This window comes from Callithrix jacchus, chromosome 8, assembly GCF_049354715.1.
Source record: "Callithrix jacchus isolate 240 chromosome 8, calJac240_pri, whole genome shotgun sequence".
In the NCBI taxonomy this organism is placed as follows: domain Eukaryota; kingdom Metazoa; phylum Chordata; class Mammalia; order Primates; family Cebidae; genus Callithrix; species Callithrix jacchus.
Window position 1 is genome coordinate 52,500,114 of NC_133509.1, and position 18,108 is coordinate 52,518,221.

Consider the following 18,108-nt stretch of genomic DNA (forward strand, 5'->3'; position numbering starts at 1 on the left):
CTCACAATTTCTTTGATCTAACTTCTATGATAGAGAAAACTCTTTAATTTGGAATATGGTTCAGTATTTCAACAGAAGATTATTAAAATGAAAAGCAACTAATTGCCTTTTCTGTTGGTCTGTTTGTTTTAGACCATTTTTAGGTCCCTAAAGACAAATACACTAGGGACTGTGCTCAAAATCTGAGGTGCAAATTTTAAAGCAAAAGCTGTGCGTTCCAGGCCCACTGCTGGATGTCCCAGCCTTAAGGTGTGTGGACCTGGAGAGCACGCTGGTCAGCTCCCATGAGGGTATAAGAACAGCATTTTCGTATGAGAATTGATTCCAGAGAAACTTATTTTAGCTTACTTTAAAAGGCTAAATAAGTGATTGCAGGGCAAGAGCAATGAGTTGGGCGCCAACATTTTTAGGATTTTTTTCATGTTATTATCAACGACCTATTTTCTCAACAATGATACTTTTCTCTGCTTCAGTTTATCTATATAATGGATATATTCAGTTTAATTCCCATGTTCCCAAAGAGGTAATGATGGGAAGATGTGTTGATAAATGGTTTTAAAGCTCTTTAACTTCCTTGGAAAGAAAGAAAGAAAGGCCTTTTTCTTTTTATAGTTCTGACAAAATACTTGGAGACTTAATACTAGGTCAAAAATCTCAGTTTGGATCCTCTTTCTAGTGTTTTAAGGTGAAATAGAGTAGGTTGTAATGTGTCTATAAATATATTATGTATATATCTTTGATTACAAAGTGAAAAATAAGAATGTCAGGCCTCAAAGATTAGTAAAATGTAGATGGTAAAATTACATATATCATTTTCCTTACACGGAGGAAATTTTTGGCCTCCTTCCACTCTGTTTTGAACGCCATTCATATACATCTGTTCCACAGGAGTAGTAGCTGTTTGAAGTTTAAATCCATGACACCCTTTACAGAACAGTGTCAATCTGATTGCAAAATGATCAAGCAGAAATGCTATTTTTCTGATATAGAGGGGCAAATTCAATTTCTCCAAGGAAAATGAACACACAGACACAGGCACGCACGCACGCACACACACGCACCCGTCTACAGGGTTGAGGTTTTTCTTCTACCCCCAGCTAATAAAATCAGGGGCTGCAATGGGGCTGAGCGGCACACAGTTTGATGTCCGCAGCAGGATACAGGGAGTCAGAAGTGGCGCTGTAAATCCAATGTGGGGTTTCCACGCTGTGTGAAGTGTGGCTCGAGTCACAGAGATTTTCCTTTGATGCAAGTTAAGTATATTAATGGGAAAAGCATTCACTTTTATTTGTCTATACTGTCTGCGACAGCAAGACTGCCTCATTTAGCTTGGGCCAACATGAAAATACACAGAGAAGCAATCTGTTGCAAATTAGCACAACTCTCCTTTCATTTACTAGCTAGTAATTGGAAGGGGTTAAGAAAGTGTAAGTTATCAGATCATGTGAGCCTATCTGCCTGTGTGGACAGCAAGCTTTCCGCGATTTTCCCTACGATCCCTGAGGCAAAAGTCCTTCCTCGATGACCACTTGATCTGCAAGAAAACATCAACACGTGTGAAATAGACACACTTTGTTAAGTTTAAGAGTGCAGTTTCCTAGGCTCCTGAAGGAGGCATTAAAATTTTTATTTGAACCTTACCTTTCTTTAGATATGTTTTTACTCTCCCGTTTCCAAATTGTCTTGAAGTCACTGCAGAACTCGTACCATACCATAAACACGTAGCTCGGTGTGATCTCCTTCTCGCCAGACTTTGGCTTCATCCCAAAATATCCTACTGTTGTTTCAAAACTGCAACAGGTAGAGGGGCAAATGGAATGAGGCAGAGGGTGAGAAACTGTCAATACCAAAACCCATTAGAGAAGGGACACCGGGGGCAGTTTCCTGTGGGTTTGTTCTCTAACACAGAAGCTAGGGCTCATAGTTACTGACGTTTATTCTAAACCTCAGAAAATGTATTTGCCCAAACTGATTTGCCAAGAAATGCAACCTGATTGGGATGTTCCCGGGCACATCTTATCTGTATAAAATCGGCATGTATAATTTCTGGGGTTGTGCAGCTAAAATTTCTTTAGTTTGTTCATCTCAGATCCATGTCTCTTCTCTGCTCTTTATTTTATGTTTAGTGATTACATGAAAGGCTGATGAAACACTGTAATGTTAACAGTGGTCAGTTTGATAGCTCATTGGAAATAATTAACATGTCAAATGTTTCACAGAAAAGCAAGAAAATCCATTCTATCATTATTCTGGCATATACTGGCTTTGTAATCTTGGGTCAGTCACTCAGCATCTTTGACTTTCAATTTTCTCAAAACTAAAATAAGAGATGTAGATGATATGATCTTTAAGAGGGCTACCTTTTAAAGCTTATGCTACAAGAATACAAACCACAAATGTACAAAAATAGATACAGTTGTGGGCACAGCAAATTTTGGATGAAAAACCATTTCTGATCTTGAAAAATGATGTCCAATCTTATCAAAAAGAACCCGTTTTCCAGAGTGGACTCCAAGATATCAATAAGACCTACCTCAGGAAGGCTCACTGCACACCAGACTACCTGGGCCTCCCAAGCAGCCCTTCTTGGAGGCACTAGCTTTGCAGCAATTTATAGCTTTGAACTAATCTTTCCCCCTCACCCCCACCTACCCCAAGCCTCACAAGCTCATTTGCCATGAGCAAGAACACTTAAGTAAATGGCCCCCTTTTCTAGGGTGTTGGAAACTAATCAAAGCAGGAATGGCTGGCCAGGTTTATTACTCAATGCTCTATCATCTGTTCAGACACAGCAGTTTTTATTTATTTATTTATTTTTTTTGTGGCCATCCTGAATGCTGATTTTCTAATGGAACTCTATTCAATGGCGATTGTAAAACCCTGAAGCCCTGTTACTATTATGGAGCATACTTTCATCTCGTTCTCAGTTATTGGGCAATATGTATCTCATAAGATTTTATCACATTTCACAGATGAACTGTTAATTGATTCCATGGCTACGATTAGGTGAGATCCAAGCTGGAACTGCAGCTCTGAGTCCCATAAATTCTTTGTGCTTCTGTAAAGAATAAATCTGTTTTTAACGCAAATTAAAACTACTGGTCAGGGAATTTTGGCTCCCAGTTATTAAAAGACTGGAAGTGCATAAGTGGAGAAAGCCAATAACTTTGGTAATCTCTCACGGGACTCTATTATAATTCCAAACACACATAATGTGAAGCACAACCAGGAAGGGAAGAAAGTGCCAATGTCCACTCTTGCCCCAGACATAACCCTTAACTCCATGGCAGTCCAAATAGTGGTAAAACCAAATGTATACTCTATAGTATGTAACTTTATTTCATTCAAATAAAAATTATTTTGATCATAGCATGGGAATACATAATTAGAGAGTTATCTAGCCTATAGAAACAGGCCATGCATTTCCTATAAAGTCACAGGACTTTAGATTGGGAAGGAATTTACAGGATGACTTGCTAAATTATCATTTTACAGATGACAAAACAGAGGCCTGGAAAGAGTGCGTGACCTTATTCACTGACAGGGTTGGGCCTAGAACGCAGGTCCCCTGATTTTTTTGTGAAATGTTCTGTCTGCTCTATCTTTCTGTTGCGCATGCTGGGTAACACAGGCATTTAAAAGACAAAATAGTTGTTCTCCCCCACCCTTTTCTACTTTAGAGACAGTTGTCCTCTGTATCACACATAACATGCATTACCTCAAGGAGGGCACATGATTATTTTTTCTCTTTCTTATGTATACATTCTATACAGATACATATTCATTTGAGCATTCATGGGGAAGGGAAAGCTGCATTTCTAGCATTTAGAGGAACAACTTATCTTCCAATTTTCCAGCAGAACATAGTGGAGTCCAGTTACTGGGCTTCATGGATCACCTGACACCTCTAGTCTTACCTGGAGTCTAGATTGTGAGATCGACATATTGCATATCCTGGTGTACTTTCAGAGAACAGCGTGATTTGGTGGTTGTTGCAGGTCCTGAGAAAAGTACGTCATTTTCCTGAGGCCTTGATTTTCCCAACTCTAAACTGAAGCTAACCTTTGCCATCCTTGCCTCTCTCCCCAGGGATTTGTGAGGTCCTGCTTGCTTACTCTCCCTGAAAGGGTAGGGAACACTAAGAAAAATACTAAATATTAGCATTTACTATTTCCTATGTGTTTCGAAAACTAAGAAAGCGAGTGAACCTCTTTAGAAGAACGAAAGCAAACAAAGTCCCAGAGGACGGCCTGGCTTTGGCACTCAGCAGTTTTTTTTTTTTTTGGGCACTCAGCAGTTTTTAAAACACAAAGTCACTTCCAGTATGTGCCTTACTTGATTTCATTGTTATCTCATTGTTTAAGAAAAAGCCAAAAGCTAGAGTCTGAACCTACAGTGATCTGCTAAGTTCTAGACTGTTAGCTTTCCTACACAAAACTCCATTTTAAATTCAGTTTTGATTCACAGAAGGCTGATCATTGAAAATCTTTTGCAATTTGGGCAAGAAAATTGCTGATATTTAATAACCAGAAGAATTTTCTCCAATATACAGGAAACAAAGGTCAATCACATGATTTGAAATTTCTATTTGTCAGCAGATAGCTCCAAATGGCTCTCAACTTTTAAAAGATTGATTTCTAATCATACGTTTTGTTTTATGTAACTTTTTTATTTCACTGCAAACTATTCTCTGACCCCTTTTCTCTCTGCTCTAATTTCCTGTCTGATTCGTATCTTTTTAATTCAGCCAAACATTTGTAAAGTACAATGATTACATCAAAGATCCATAGAAAAGTGAACTGTTTTACTTTTACAGTGCTGAGATGCCAAAGCAGAACACGTCCACTTATTGTCTTACATGCATGCCTTCAGAAACTGCTTAGGAAAAGCAAATACTCCTTACCCTCAGAGTAAATTGTTTCTCTTGAGAATAAAACATAAGAATTTACTAGATCTCGCACAAATATTGCAACACTGACCACAACCTCCTTAAAGAGTGTAACCAAACAACTGTGGTTTCTACATTAAAGATGGGCTATAACATATTTCATGTATGACATGAAAACTAGACTACCTTCACCACAAAGCCACGGAAAATGCTGACAACCTAAATTTATGACTGCCTTCTCCATAGCTAATGCACGGCAGCAACTTTGGCCCCTCTATGGTGGGTCCCCTTTTCCTTCAGCAATAATCTTGAAAAAGTATTAGAAATTTAGTTTCCAGGATGGATGTCAAATTTCTGTTTGGCCTTATACCAATGTGCCCTTGTTGATAATCTCTTCTCTATGTGCTGCATGTTAGTTTTATGCATTGGGAAGGGAAGCTTAATATAGGAATAAGGTCATTAGAGAGACACAAACTCCTAAAAGCATAACTATGGAGTTACCTCAGTTTTGAATGATTATTATGCTAAGATAAGCATGATTTGAGAACATGTCTGTACTTAGCAAAGTGTAAGACTTGCCTTCGCTTTGGTTTCACCAGCATTTTAATCTTATTGGTAATTATAGTGGGAAGCAGGGCAAGATGCTGGCACCTGTGAAAGTAGGGCAGATGGCACTGTCTATGGGATTTCAGAAGTCTCGAAACTTGTGGCTAGACAGGAGGAAAATGATTCATTTCTACAATCTGTTTATTTGCATTTAAATTCCTAACTGGGAAACTGTTCCTCTCACACATCTGTAAAGCTCATTTTTCCTTTTATGCTGTCTCCTTCCCCTACCTCTCATCTAATTTACCAGTACTTTTAGAACAGGAACCAGCAAAATGTATCTCAAATTTCATCCCCAAATATGAGAATACCTCTGTCTATTGCCACTCACTCTTCTATGAGGGAGGGAGAGCCAAGCTGACTAACCTCATCAACTAACAAAAAGGAAAAAGCTCTAAGGGGTGAGAACTGCTGATGATTAGTTTCTACTGGCTGAAAGTATGGCTAGTCAAACATTATGCTACAAGAAAGAAGCCAGGGTGGAGTGGATGGTTCCCCTCTGGTGTCTATTGACAGAGAAAGCAAGGAAGACACCTGAAGTGGGTGACATGAGGCCGAGCAGAAGACCTCTGAGGTCTTCCTCAAATTCTGGGGGGAATTCTCCATATGCTATATGGGCATATGGACAACCCCTTCTCCCCACCTGAACATATGGACAGTCCCTTCTTCCTATCTGCCCCCTGTTTTTAATATCCTCCTCTAGAAGCTGAGGAAAGATATAATATGTCTCTTAGGTGTCTGCAATAATTAGTTTGATCTAATTGTAATGTTAAGAAGTATCAAACTGTCCCTGACTTCCATGAAGCGGTTCAGGAGCAGAGCAATGCAGAAGAGGCAAACAGGCAGAGTAATGTCATGACATGTGTGTGAGGTAGGTGAGTCACTTCTGGATGATCCCTGCTTCCTGAGGAAAACTATTCCTAAGTCCTGTTCCACTGCTATCACTCCAGCTTCCAAGTGAAGCTTACTGCTTACTGATGTATAGTCTTATCATACGAGGCTGAAAGTATGGCTAGTCAAAATATGCTACAGGAAAGAAACCAGGCACACAAGGACAAATACTGGATGACCCAACTGTATAAGGTAGCTAAAGTGGTCAAAGTCACAGAGAGAGATAGAAAGCAGCATGGTGGGTGCCAGAGGACATGGGAGCAGGGAATAGGCAATTTGTGCTTAAAGTTTCAGTTGAGGAAGGTGAAAATGTTTTGGAGATAGAATTGCATAACAAAATGAATGCACTTCATAATAATAATAAAGAAGAATGGCTAGCCAAAGAATTAGGGCTAAATCGGAGCTGCTTACCTTTTCTGTGCATTCTCCAAGTGACTTTCTTCCATTTTATGCTCTTTCTTGGCTGTGAAAGAGAAATCATGATTAAAAATATTTTCTTCTGTCGTCTCCTTTGTGTAATCTTACAGCTTCAATTACAACCATTCATTACCATGGCAGGTCTGAATTCAGGGGTGGGCAGCCTCTAGTCAGCTTCATCTGGCTTGCTTTCTGCTGTAGCCTTATTGTCGAAAAGTGGCTATATGTTAAAGCAAGTATTTTAGCTTAAAAATGCATATACTGGATAAAGTTCACTTACAAAGAGATATACTAGCTTTCCTGAAAAAAAAAAAAAAACAACTTTACATTAAGAACATGAACATAACCTAAAGACTGAGAGGCTAAAGTTGTATACATGTATCTCTAGATGTAGTGTATTTCCACTAATAAAAATCATTTTGTTTTGTAGTAAAATGATTCAGCTTTCCTAAGTGTGTCATTTTAGGCAGAGTGAAGCCATGGCCAGTGCCATCTTGTGCTGTGTGACATCTCCCCATACGGTTGGCAGGGATTTCTGTGAATTAGTCTGGTATTTAGCTAATCAGATACTGAGAAGTGACCTGTGTCTCCCCTAGGTTATCAAGTTCCCCCAAACGTGAAACAAACTAGTGATTTGTTCTTTCCCAGTGATTTTAAGTTATGGGCATTGCCAAACAGGAGGAAAAATTCCTCTGAGACCTGAGTGATCTTCTTGGACCAGCTCTGCTCTCTCACAGATGGTTTCTAACTGGCTACTTCCAGGCTGTGCTAAGCAGACTGTGGCCAAGCCATAAATGTATAGGAACTCAGTGACAAGAAATACCCTATTCAAACTGAATTGAGCATCAGATAAGGTTTTGCAATACCTCTGTGAATATGGTTATTTGGAGAAACCAATTCCAAATGTAAAAAGAGATACTATTAAGAGGTAATGCACACTGCAGAAACTCTGAGGGTTTAGGGAAAAGAGACTTCGAGAAGAATTGAGAGATCTAAATTTTGCCAAATTTTGCCCATGTACAGATAAAAAAGGCGTCTACCCTTGTGGTGTGACCTGGAAGCTCTAACAGCCTAAAATATTTCTCCTACCTCGGTGTATAAAATTTTAAACCGTGACACTACACATTTTAAGTCTTCAAAATGCTCCAAACACAACACAAATACATTACCTGGAAGAACCATGTGTAAAGATTGGAGTCACAGACTCAAATTCTAATACCATCAACAAATATGGTAATTGTGGGCCAAGTGTAAGAATCCCAGTGTTCTAACGTTCTATTTCTAGTTTTTCAATATGGGAACTGATAGCCTTAAAGTGGGGAAGAAAATAGGAAATTGTAGGAAAGTGGGAAGGCTGTGCCCCATTTAGGAGAGGACAGGCACTTGGCCTTGTTACCAGAACTAGTTTTTTAGAGAAACTAGACGTTTTTAAAGGAATGTTCCCAATTTAAAAGTTTTCAAACAATATGACAAAGGGAATAGTCCTGCTGGCCATGTGTAGGTCTGCAACCTCTGATTTCAGCCTGTAGTAGCTGCTGACGTAATGACATAAGAGGTTTTATTCCCTCCTTCCATGTGCTAGACACTATTCCAGGTGCTTTGGAACCACCAGTGAAGAAAGCAAACAAAGGTCCCCGTAGAACTTTTGTTCCAGTTGGGGAAGACAGATAATTAAATCTAAGAGAATAAGAATCAGTGTAAGTAATTTTTGATAAGTGGTAACAACAACAAAACCCAAAAAACCCATCCAGAGCACAGATGGAGGCCCACAGATGGAGGCCTACAGATGGAGGCCTACAGATGGAGGCCCACAGATGGAGGCCCACGAGTTACTGAATTAGACATGCCAGGGCAGCCACAGTGTGTCCCACTGGGACTTGGCACAAAAAGGGGAAAGACAATATTTACATTGAAGATGACAAGTCTTAGATGAAAACTGTCCTTTGACTAGGAGTGGTTCAAATCTATATGCAAAATTTACATAGTCTTCCATTCTACAGAGCCACATAAATAGTATTTAGATGCTTCATTTTTCTTTTTTTGAGACAAGGTCTCACTTTGTCACCCAGACTCAAGTGCAAAGGCATGACCACAGCTCACTGCAGCCTCAAACTCCTAGGATCAACTCATCCTCCCACCTCAGCCTCCTGAGTAGCTGAGATTACAGGTGTGCATCACTGTGCCTGGCTAATTTTTTTTAATAGCAAAACATGTATGTGTATATATACACATATATATGTAAAGACATATATGTAGGCTAGTCCTATATAGCAAGACATACATACATGTGTATATATACATGTGTGTGTGTGTGTGTGCTAGTCTTGAACTCCTTGGCTCAAGCAATCCTCCACTTTGGCCTACCAAAGTGCTAGGATTACAGGTGTGAGCCACCATACCTGGCCCATTTTGGGATTTCAACTGTGGTTCTACTAGTGTGAGGTGAAGCAGGGGTAAGTTTCTTAGGAGACAGATGAATTTAGAAAGATTGTCAGACTCAGTATGGGAGAGGTAGGGAAGTAAAAGGCATCCCTCAATTTGTTCTTCTTTCCTCTATTTATTTACTGTCTTTTAAATTTTTCTTGTTTTCCTCCTCTTATTTATAATAAGCTGTCTTATTGTCTGCAATGAGTTAAGTATAATTATTTTCCAACTCATAGGAATAAAGTGTAGCTGCTTAGAATAGTGATAGTCTTACAGTTTTCAAGATAATAAAAGCAGTTAAGGAAAAGAAGTCAGAATTCTGCCTCCCAAATATCTTCATCAAGGTTACTTGTATGCTGCAATGATGATAAATCTTGGAAATACTTGGAGAAAGTTAAGAGGTAAGTTTCCTTGGTGACACACTTATAGTACAATTTTATGTCATTGGCAGACTATAGTTTTTCTTAAATTTAAATTTTCTCCTTAACATTTATTTTTCATAATGCTATGTCACAGAGAGAAACTAACATGGCTTCCTTAGAAGGCATTTTTTTAAGAGACATTTATTTGAATTTTATTTAATATAGTCTTGAATGAGAAAAGACTGCTAGCTTTTGTGTAAATCTTTAATGTCTTGAAACTTTGTTTTCTGGTTCATTTGATGGCAATTGTTTTATTATGAAATTTCTCCACAAGAACAGGTCTGAAGTTCATAGTACCATAGTCTACAAAATGAAGTAGAAATGGCTCTTTGCATTTCTTGGGCCCATAACCATGGAAACAAATCAGGACTCAAGATACCTAAATGCCAAGCTTTAGGCCCAGCTGTGTCACCTGAGTGTCATGAACAAGTCACAGTGTCCTGTGTTTCAGTTTCCTGCTGTCAAATGGAGATGATGATACCTACCTCCCACATAGTTGTGAGGGTTACATGAAGTGGGTGTGTGAAAGTGCTTGGTTGAATCAGTCTTTGCAGTCAGGTCTTTGACAGTTAAACTTCATGCTGAGGCTGCTGGAGGTTCAAGCTTCCAATGGGTTGGCTGTTGTGCCAAAGTTAAATGAAGTAGAAAGAGCTTGGGTTTTGCATCAAGTGGACCTGGGTTGAATTTCTGCTCTGGGTGATCTTGAGAAAATCACTGAACTCCACTGAGCCTTATGCATATAAAAATGGGAATAATAGGATCTACCTTGCAAAGTGCTTTTGACTGTGAGATATACTGAATGCGTGACTAACATATGGTGGGCATTCAAGAATGGCAGCCGTTTATTGATTGGCTACAAGCACTTTTAGTTAGAAGCAAATGCTAGTAGTCACTATTCTAGCTTTCTGACTTTAGAATGATTATTACAAAATTTCACACAAAATGCTTTCTTTAGAAGGTTCATAACCACTTTCAGTAGACAAGTATTTTGCTTGTTAGCATTTTATGCTCAAAACTTATTTTTTTTTAATTCATGCACTGAGCTGATGTCCTTAGCATGGGCTGTAAAAGGCTTTTCTACAAAAGGTGGTTCCCTACGTCTGACTTAGTCATTTTATTTGCTGTTTCAACTCCTTTCTTCCTCAGGAGAAAAAGAGAGATATTCATAAATTAACAAATAACTAGGGGTCCTGGGGATGGGTGTGAGGAGAGAGGTACCTACGATTATTCTCACCTGTTTTTTCCCCTTAATTCTCATTGAATTCTGTAATCTTTGACCTGATTAACTGGACACTGCCCCAGTCCCCCAAAAAACATAATGATACAGAAGTCTGTTTTTAAGAAGTAAGTTTTCTGAGAGCTAAGATTTCCTTTCTCGACCTTTAGGCTTTACATGGCGACATGTTATAGGTTCCCCTTGTTGCACAGTAAATTCAATTCTCTTCGTTGCCACCCAAACTGCCATCTTAAAAGGAAACAATGCCCACATAAGTGAACTATGCCCCCTTTCTGCTTCATGTTCTCACTGGTTCCTCCTCTGAAGACAGTGCATTTGCAGTTCACCGTGAGCCCTTCACACCTGCGTCCCCAGCGCTCCAGCTGGGTGGGACTTGTGGCTGTTCTCTGGATTCAGTTTGTTCTATGGTGATTTTATTTTTGGACACTCTGCTCCTTTTGTTTCTAACACCTTCTCTTCCTTGCTTTTCTCCCTTCTCCTACACTTTTGTTTGAATGTCTTCTCTTTTTTCAAAAACCAAGCTTAGAAATCTCCACCTCTCCCCCATAAAGTGGTGAGCCTTTCTTTCTGTGGAGCTCCAACCACACTTGCTCCACAGGACTCCTTATCACAGCAAACAATGCTATCTCAAGATCACCGGCTTGCAGCTGGCTTTTCTCACTGCACTCTCTGCTCCTTCAGAGTTGCAAACAAAACGTTTCAAAGCCTTTCTCTCAACCATCAGCTAGTAGGCATTTGTGGACTTATTTTTTTTTTTCTTTTGAGACAGGGTCTTGTTCTGCCACCCAGACTGCAATGCAGTGGCGCAATCTCGGCTCACTACAACCTTCATCTTCTGGGTTCAAGTGATTCTTCAGCCTCAGCCTCCTGAGTAGCTGGAATTATAGGTGTGCAACTTTTGTATCTTTAGTAGAGATGGGGTTTCACCATGTTGGCCAGGCTGGTCTCGAACTCCTTACCTCGAGTTAGCTGCATGGTTCAGCCTCCCAAAATGCTGGGATTACAGACATGAGCCACTGCGCCTGGCTTTGTGTACTTATTTGACAAATAGAAAAGTAGACAACAGAAGAACCCATGTTAGCAGAACACAGTCCCTACTCATTATGTGCCCATTTTTTGGCACAGCAATTTTTAATCATATTGTTTGCAACAAAATAGTAAAGAGTGGAAATGAAAAGCCAGAGAATACTAAGACCATCCAATGTCCTGTTTTTAGATTGATACACTAACATAGGCACAAATAACACTAACACTATAGGGAGGCACAATAGCATTAACCTCGAGTTTCATCTGTATCAGATTGATTCTTTAAAATACACTATTTTCCAGAGTTAACTTTGAAAAAGAGAAAGTTTTTATAAATGATATTTCCATAAAATATTCAGACTGAAAACATTCACCACTTAAATGTCCCCAATATTCTAAGTTTTTCTTCTCAAGAGTGTGGCATTCATACAATGAGAGTGGCTGAAGGAGGAGGCCACTCTTCAAAGAAAGTGGGGCTTTTATGCCAAACACAATTAAGTCATATTTATGGATGCCCATCTGGGAGGCAGTAAATTGTGAAATGAGGGGAAGGGATGAATATCTTCCTAGTATTCCTTACACAGTCTATTACACTTTAATATACCATGGTTTATGGACCTGACATGGTTGGTATAAACCAACAGGATGCAAAGGAAAGAAGTTGTTTTTATTATAGCTCTACAAATAGAGGAGCTGGGTGATGCTAACGAGGAAACGAAGGGACTGTGCTCTGCTTCATGTGGGATCCATCTGATATGAGTGGGGCAGTCGTTTTCCATTTCTTAGAATATCCCCCTGTTGTGCACTTTCCAGGAGAAACAAATGCTTTACACCAACAGAGGCACAGCATGCTGACATTGGAAAGGGATGGCCTTTTAGCATTTCAGAGACGAAAAATACAGATATTTGGAACCAGTGAGTGAGGCAGAGCTCTTACCCTTAAATTTTTCCTCCTGGTATGCTTGCCCATGGAGGACAATATTATCTCTGGTCTTCCTAAGTTAGTAGTTTTCCTGGTTTTGCTTAAATTTGAAGAATGATCATTTCTGGTCTGTCCAAGCTTACATTTGCAAATGTCTAAGCTGGATGGTAAAGCTGAAAAGCAGGGGGCCATTTGTGAGATTTTCTATAAAAAGTGGTATGAGGTTGTGTAAAGGCATGATGCCAAGGTTCCTAGTGTAGGGTGTAAGATTTCCAGGTCACTTGTGTAAGGCTAAAGTGGACTAGGAAACTAGGCTTTTGGTAAAAGTATCAAGTAAAGGACATTGTTTCACTAGACTCTGAAGAGGTCTTTAGATTCATAAAATTTAAAAAATCCAGATAAAAGGAGTCTTCAAATAGTCATCTAGTCTACCTACCCAGGCTGATGTTCTAGCCTAGATCCTTTTGTCTTTTCCATCATTTCATTTCATTTTTATTTATTTATTTTTGAGATGGAGTCTCGCTCTGTCACTCAGGCTGGATGGAGTGTAGTGGCATGATCTTGGTTCTCTGTAACCTCTACCCCTTGAGTTTAAGCCATTCTCCTGCCTCAGCCTTCCAAGCAGCTAGGATTATTAGCTACCACGCCCGGCTAATTTTTGTATAGTTTGGTAGAGTCAGTGTTTTGCCATGTTGGCCAGGCTCGTCTCAAACTCCTAACCTCAAGTGATCAACCCGCCTTGGCCTCTCAAAGTGCTGTGATTACAGGTATGAGCCACCACACCTGGCCTTTTTCATCATTCTAATCTACCATTTCCAGTTGTCCCTTAAGTGAATTTGAGCATTTTATGGATGTCAAAAACAAACAAAATGGCATTGCCTAACTTGGGCATGTGGGGCTGTTCTCAACCGGGGTCCTTCATCTGAACTGCAGAACACAGAAGAGGATTTGAGCAGCTATTTTCTCAATTTCCTCATATACACATCACTGGTAACAGTCTAAAAGTCTAGGACAATGCCAACCCGCTACACACAATGGTGGAGTTAGGGCAGTATGACTTAATTCCCTTACAAATAGTTGAAAATGCCTGAGGCAATCAAATTTACAAGTGACTTAAAACATTAAGTCATTTACTCTTTCAGAGAGGTTGAGAATCTTATCTGAAATGCTTGAGGCCAGAATTGTTTCAAATTTCAATTTTTGTCCCTAACATTTTGGGATGCTTGCATATACAGAATGTAATATGTTGGGGATGGGACCCAAGTCTAAACCAGAAATTCACTGATGTTTCATATATACTTTATACATAGTGCTTGAAGGTAATTTTATTCTTCCCTCAAGGTCACTGAAAAAACTCAGTTGTGCTTTTTGGCTGAGACTTGTCACATAAAGTCAAGTGATGAGTCTTATTAAAATGCAGGTGCACAACAGACATGTTATTCAGTGTCATGTCAGTGCTCAAAATGTTTCAGATTTTGGAGCATTTTGGATTTTCAGATTAGAGAAGCTCAACCTGTACTTCTAAATCTACATATGATGATATTCATAAAATATTTTATTGATATAACAACATGAATTACGAAGTGCTATACAAATAATCTCGTTTGTATACAATAAAAAGGGTCAGACCTTCTATAGTACGTTAGAAGTATTTCAGGTGTCCTGTATTCATTTATATTCTGATGACTGTAATAATTTGTATGGGTGATAGGTACAGTTTCAGAGATCACAATATACAGTTAGTTCTCTGGATCCATGGGTTCCATATTCATGGATTCTACCAATTGCAGTTGGAAAATATTTGGGTAAAAAATGGATGGTTGTCTGTACTGAACATATACATGCTTTTTATCCTTGTCATTATTCCCTAAATAACAGTCTAACAACTAGTTACACAGCATTTACATTGTATTAGGTATCATAAGTAATCTAGAGATGATTTAAAGAATGGGTGTAGGTTATAGCAATCACGACACCATTTTATATGTGAGACTTAAGCATCTGTAGAGTTCAGTATCCATAGGGGTCCTGGAACCAATCCTCCACGGATACTGAGGGATGACTATAACCTCAAACACTTAACCACATTTTATCAAGTCTCAGTTCTAGGAGGTAATTAGACACAAGTAGAATTGGGATCTAAATGAAATATATTTACCCACACTTTTTCACAAGTAAACTCACTTTTTGTTTCAATATATTTTCATTAGAGATGAGATGTTTCACCCTGGGTTAAGTCTTTTAACCATTTACAATACTGACAAAACAGCCTTCAGACTTCATGAAGAATTCTGCTCATTCTTCTTAAAGGTAATCATTTAATTAGTGGCTAATATTCTACCTTTTTTCCTCTGCTTCTGTGTGGTCCAGTGAATTCCCTCAATGGTGTAGAACTACCTATACACAGAAATGTCTCAGCTTCGAGTGATACAGATGCAATACTTGAGAAAGTTAATGAGACTGTATAACCTTAACCTTGCTATAACCTACCCAACTATTTTATCTCAATGTGGAGAAAACAGAAACCCAAGTTGATGAAGTGACTTTTTAGGTTACACTAATAGTCACAGAATCCAGGTCTTTTGACTAATAATTTAACAATTTTGGCTAATTTTTGACTAGTAATCTATACTTTCCAATGCTCCCTGCTGCTTCCCAAGGGAAACAGCATTTTTTCTCCAGAATTCCTAAACACTAAGGTGGTATCTCAGAGTTGCACTGTACTACACATCTTCCATAGGAATATACACATCAGAGAGAAAGCTCCAATATGGAATTTCAGCTTTCACTCTAAATTTCCTGACTCTTGATGCTTTAAAACAGACCATGGGGGTAAAATTTAAGAATGATCCGGTGAGAGACTCATTAACATTAATGGGAGTCAGGTGGCTGCATTCTCAAACAGGGCCTGAAATTCTCTATATTATACCATCTTCTAGGCCCATATAGACCTTTAACTTATCAGCATTAATAGAAGTGACATGTTTTTGTAAAATGCTTTTCCTTAGTTATTTTTCGCAGATACTTCTAAACAAGCATATTTATAAAATATTTTCACTTAAGGGATAATTATACATAAATCTGTTTCCTTGTAATGTCTACCTGATCTCCTAGCCATCTCATTTCCACTGGGAAGGGTCAGACCTTCTATAATACTTTAGAAGTCTTTCAGGTGTCATGTAGGGATACTAAACTCTATAGCCTCATCATTTGGACAGCAGACACCATTTAAGAAATATTGGGAATTGCAAATAAACTAAATAAAAAAGGCTTCCTGCATTTTGTTTCATCAAGAACCTTAGTGAAATTTCAAAAGCAATGGGTTTACAATCACAAGGCTCTGGATAACCATTTGGTGATAAATCGCAGGTATACTAATTTGGAAGAAGGTCATCTTTCTCAAACAACTCTGCCTTAGCTTAACATAAGCACTTGTCTGAAGGTGTATAATTTCTGAAAGGCATGGACTATGGCCTTTTTCTTTTAAACTTTGTATTCAAATGCTTAGCACTTGAAACTATAAAGCTAGTGTTTATAAATTAGTAACTTGTTGCTCTATTAATTGGTGAGAATGTTCACAATAGTTTGAATTTGTAGCAGGTTCAGTTCATGAGCAAAGTGGTAACGGGCTGCATGCTTATTCTTCTTTCTTTTTTAAAGCAGTGTTCTTCAAAAGCAATTTTATTTTTTATCTCATTACATTTTAGTACTAGAAATTCAGCAAATCTAAAGACAGAAAGCACCTCCTGTTAATTTTTAAATGAAAAAAGTTCTCCAACTGGCTTCTTTGGGTTTCCCATAACTGCCTCTGATTATAATATTTAGGGCCAATACTTTATTCTTCAGACCTTAACTTGTTCATATGTATGCCAGATAAAATGAAACCTTGTCTTTAAAAACTTTGGAGCTATATGAAACTTAAGATATACTACCTCCTATAAACCCCTGATGCTATAGTTTAAAAATGAGCTAAGTTTAATAATAGAAGATTGAATAGTGGATTTTCCAATAACAGAATCATATACTGGATTGTGTCCCCTTCCCCTCACCAGCCATAGCTAATAAGATCCAGGGACAGTCAATCAAATGCTTATAAAGGAGTCTAATGCAAGGGCCTAGGATAGTCAGATTGGTGGTGGAGGCGATGATGATGATGAACATTCACTGAGTACTCACTGTATGCCAGGTGCTATGCTACAAAATTCTTAGGTTCTACACTGGATAGAGGCACAGCTGAAGCTTCAAAGTGCTCTTTTATTTTCTAACTATTGACATTGGGTAAGTTGTTTAATGTGGCTAAGACTCAGTTTTCTCATCTATAAAGTAATGATAGAACCTACATTAGACAGTTGTAGTAATTAAAAGAGATGTTTGTACTAGGCATGGTGGCTCACACCTATAATCCCAGCACTTTGGGAGGCCAAGGTAGGCGGATCACAAGATCAAGAGATCGAGACCATCCTGGCCATCACAGTGAAACCCCATCTCTACTAAAATACAAAAATTATCTGGGTGTGGTGGCATGTGCCTGTAGTCCCAGCTACTCTGGAGGCTGAGGCAGGAGAATTGCTTGACCCTGGGAGGCGGAGGTTATAGTGAGCCAAGATCATGCCACTGCACTCCAGCCTGGTACCTGGCAACAGAGCAAGACTGTCTCAAAAAAAAAAAAGTTTGTAAGGTGCTCAGCCATGGTACTCAGCACGTGAGTTAAGTAAATATTAATTATGATAATCGCTACCACCATCACTATAATTCTTTGTCATCCAATGACATTTGCTTGTGCAACCTTTCCTGGATTCCTGTGAAACTTCTCTGGGGAATTTGAGCACCCTGCTTTTACTTAGTAATACATGCATCCCTGTTGTAATCTCCCAAGGATTAAAGCACACTTCCTACACCCACATACCCCCAAACATGCTTGCAAAAAAATCACAAAAAATGCTATGACAAAATTATAAATAAAGAATACAAAGCAGTAGGTATGATGTGCCTAAAATTATGTCAAAATTTATAACACAGAAATCTATAAAAAATCAGAAGGTAACATACCAAATCTATGGTTGCTATTTCTGCCTCTCTGGTTAAGAGAATTTTTGTTTTTCATTTGTTTTTGGTTGCTTTTTGAAAAAAGGGGCTTTAATCAGAAAGAGAAACAACAGATGCTGTTTGGAGGCAGCTGCAGAGCACTTTGAGCACTTTGAAAGTGAGTGACCTGCCTAAGGTCATACAACCAGTTTTGGACAAAAAAGAACCTGTCCCCTGACTCTCATCTAGT

The 18,108-nt window shown here is 38.8% G+C and overlaps 1 protein-coding gene across 12 annotated transcripts in view; it reads right to left on the bottom strand.

Annotated features, from left to right (window-relative positions):
* Positions 1 to 18,108, bottom strand: part of FMN1 (formin 1) — a 415,109-nt gene that overhangs the window by 33,124 nt on the left and 363,877 nt on the right. For 10 of the 12 annotated variants that reach the window (XM_078334424.1, XM_035259914.3, XM_078334423.1 and 7 more), the window contains 2 exons: positions 6,797 to 6,848; positions 1,642 to 1,791 (listed from right to left, as the gene is read on the bottom strand). In XM_078334424.1, coding sequence (XP_078190550.1) covers positions 1,642 to 1,791; positions 6,797 to 6,848 — 202 coding nt within the window. The other 2 variants (XR_008474691.2, XM_054240588.2) reach the window with 2 other exon arrangements.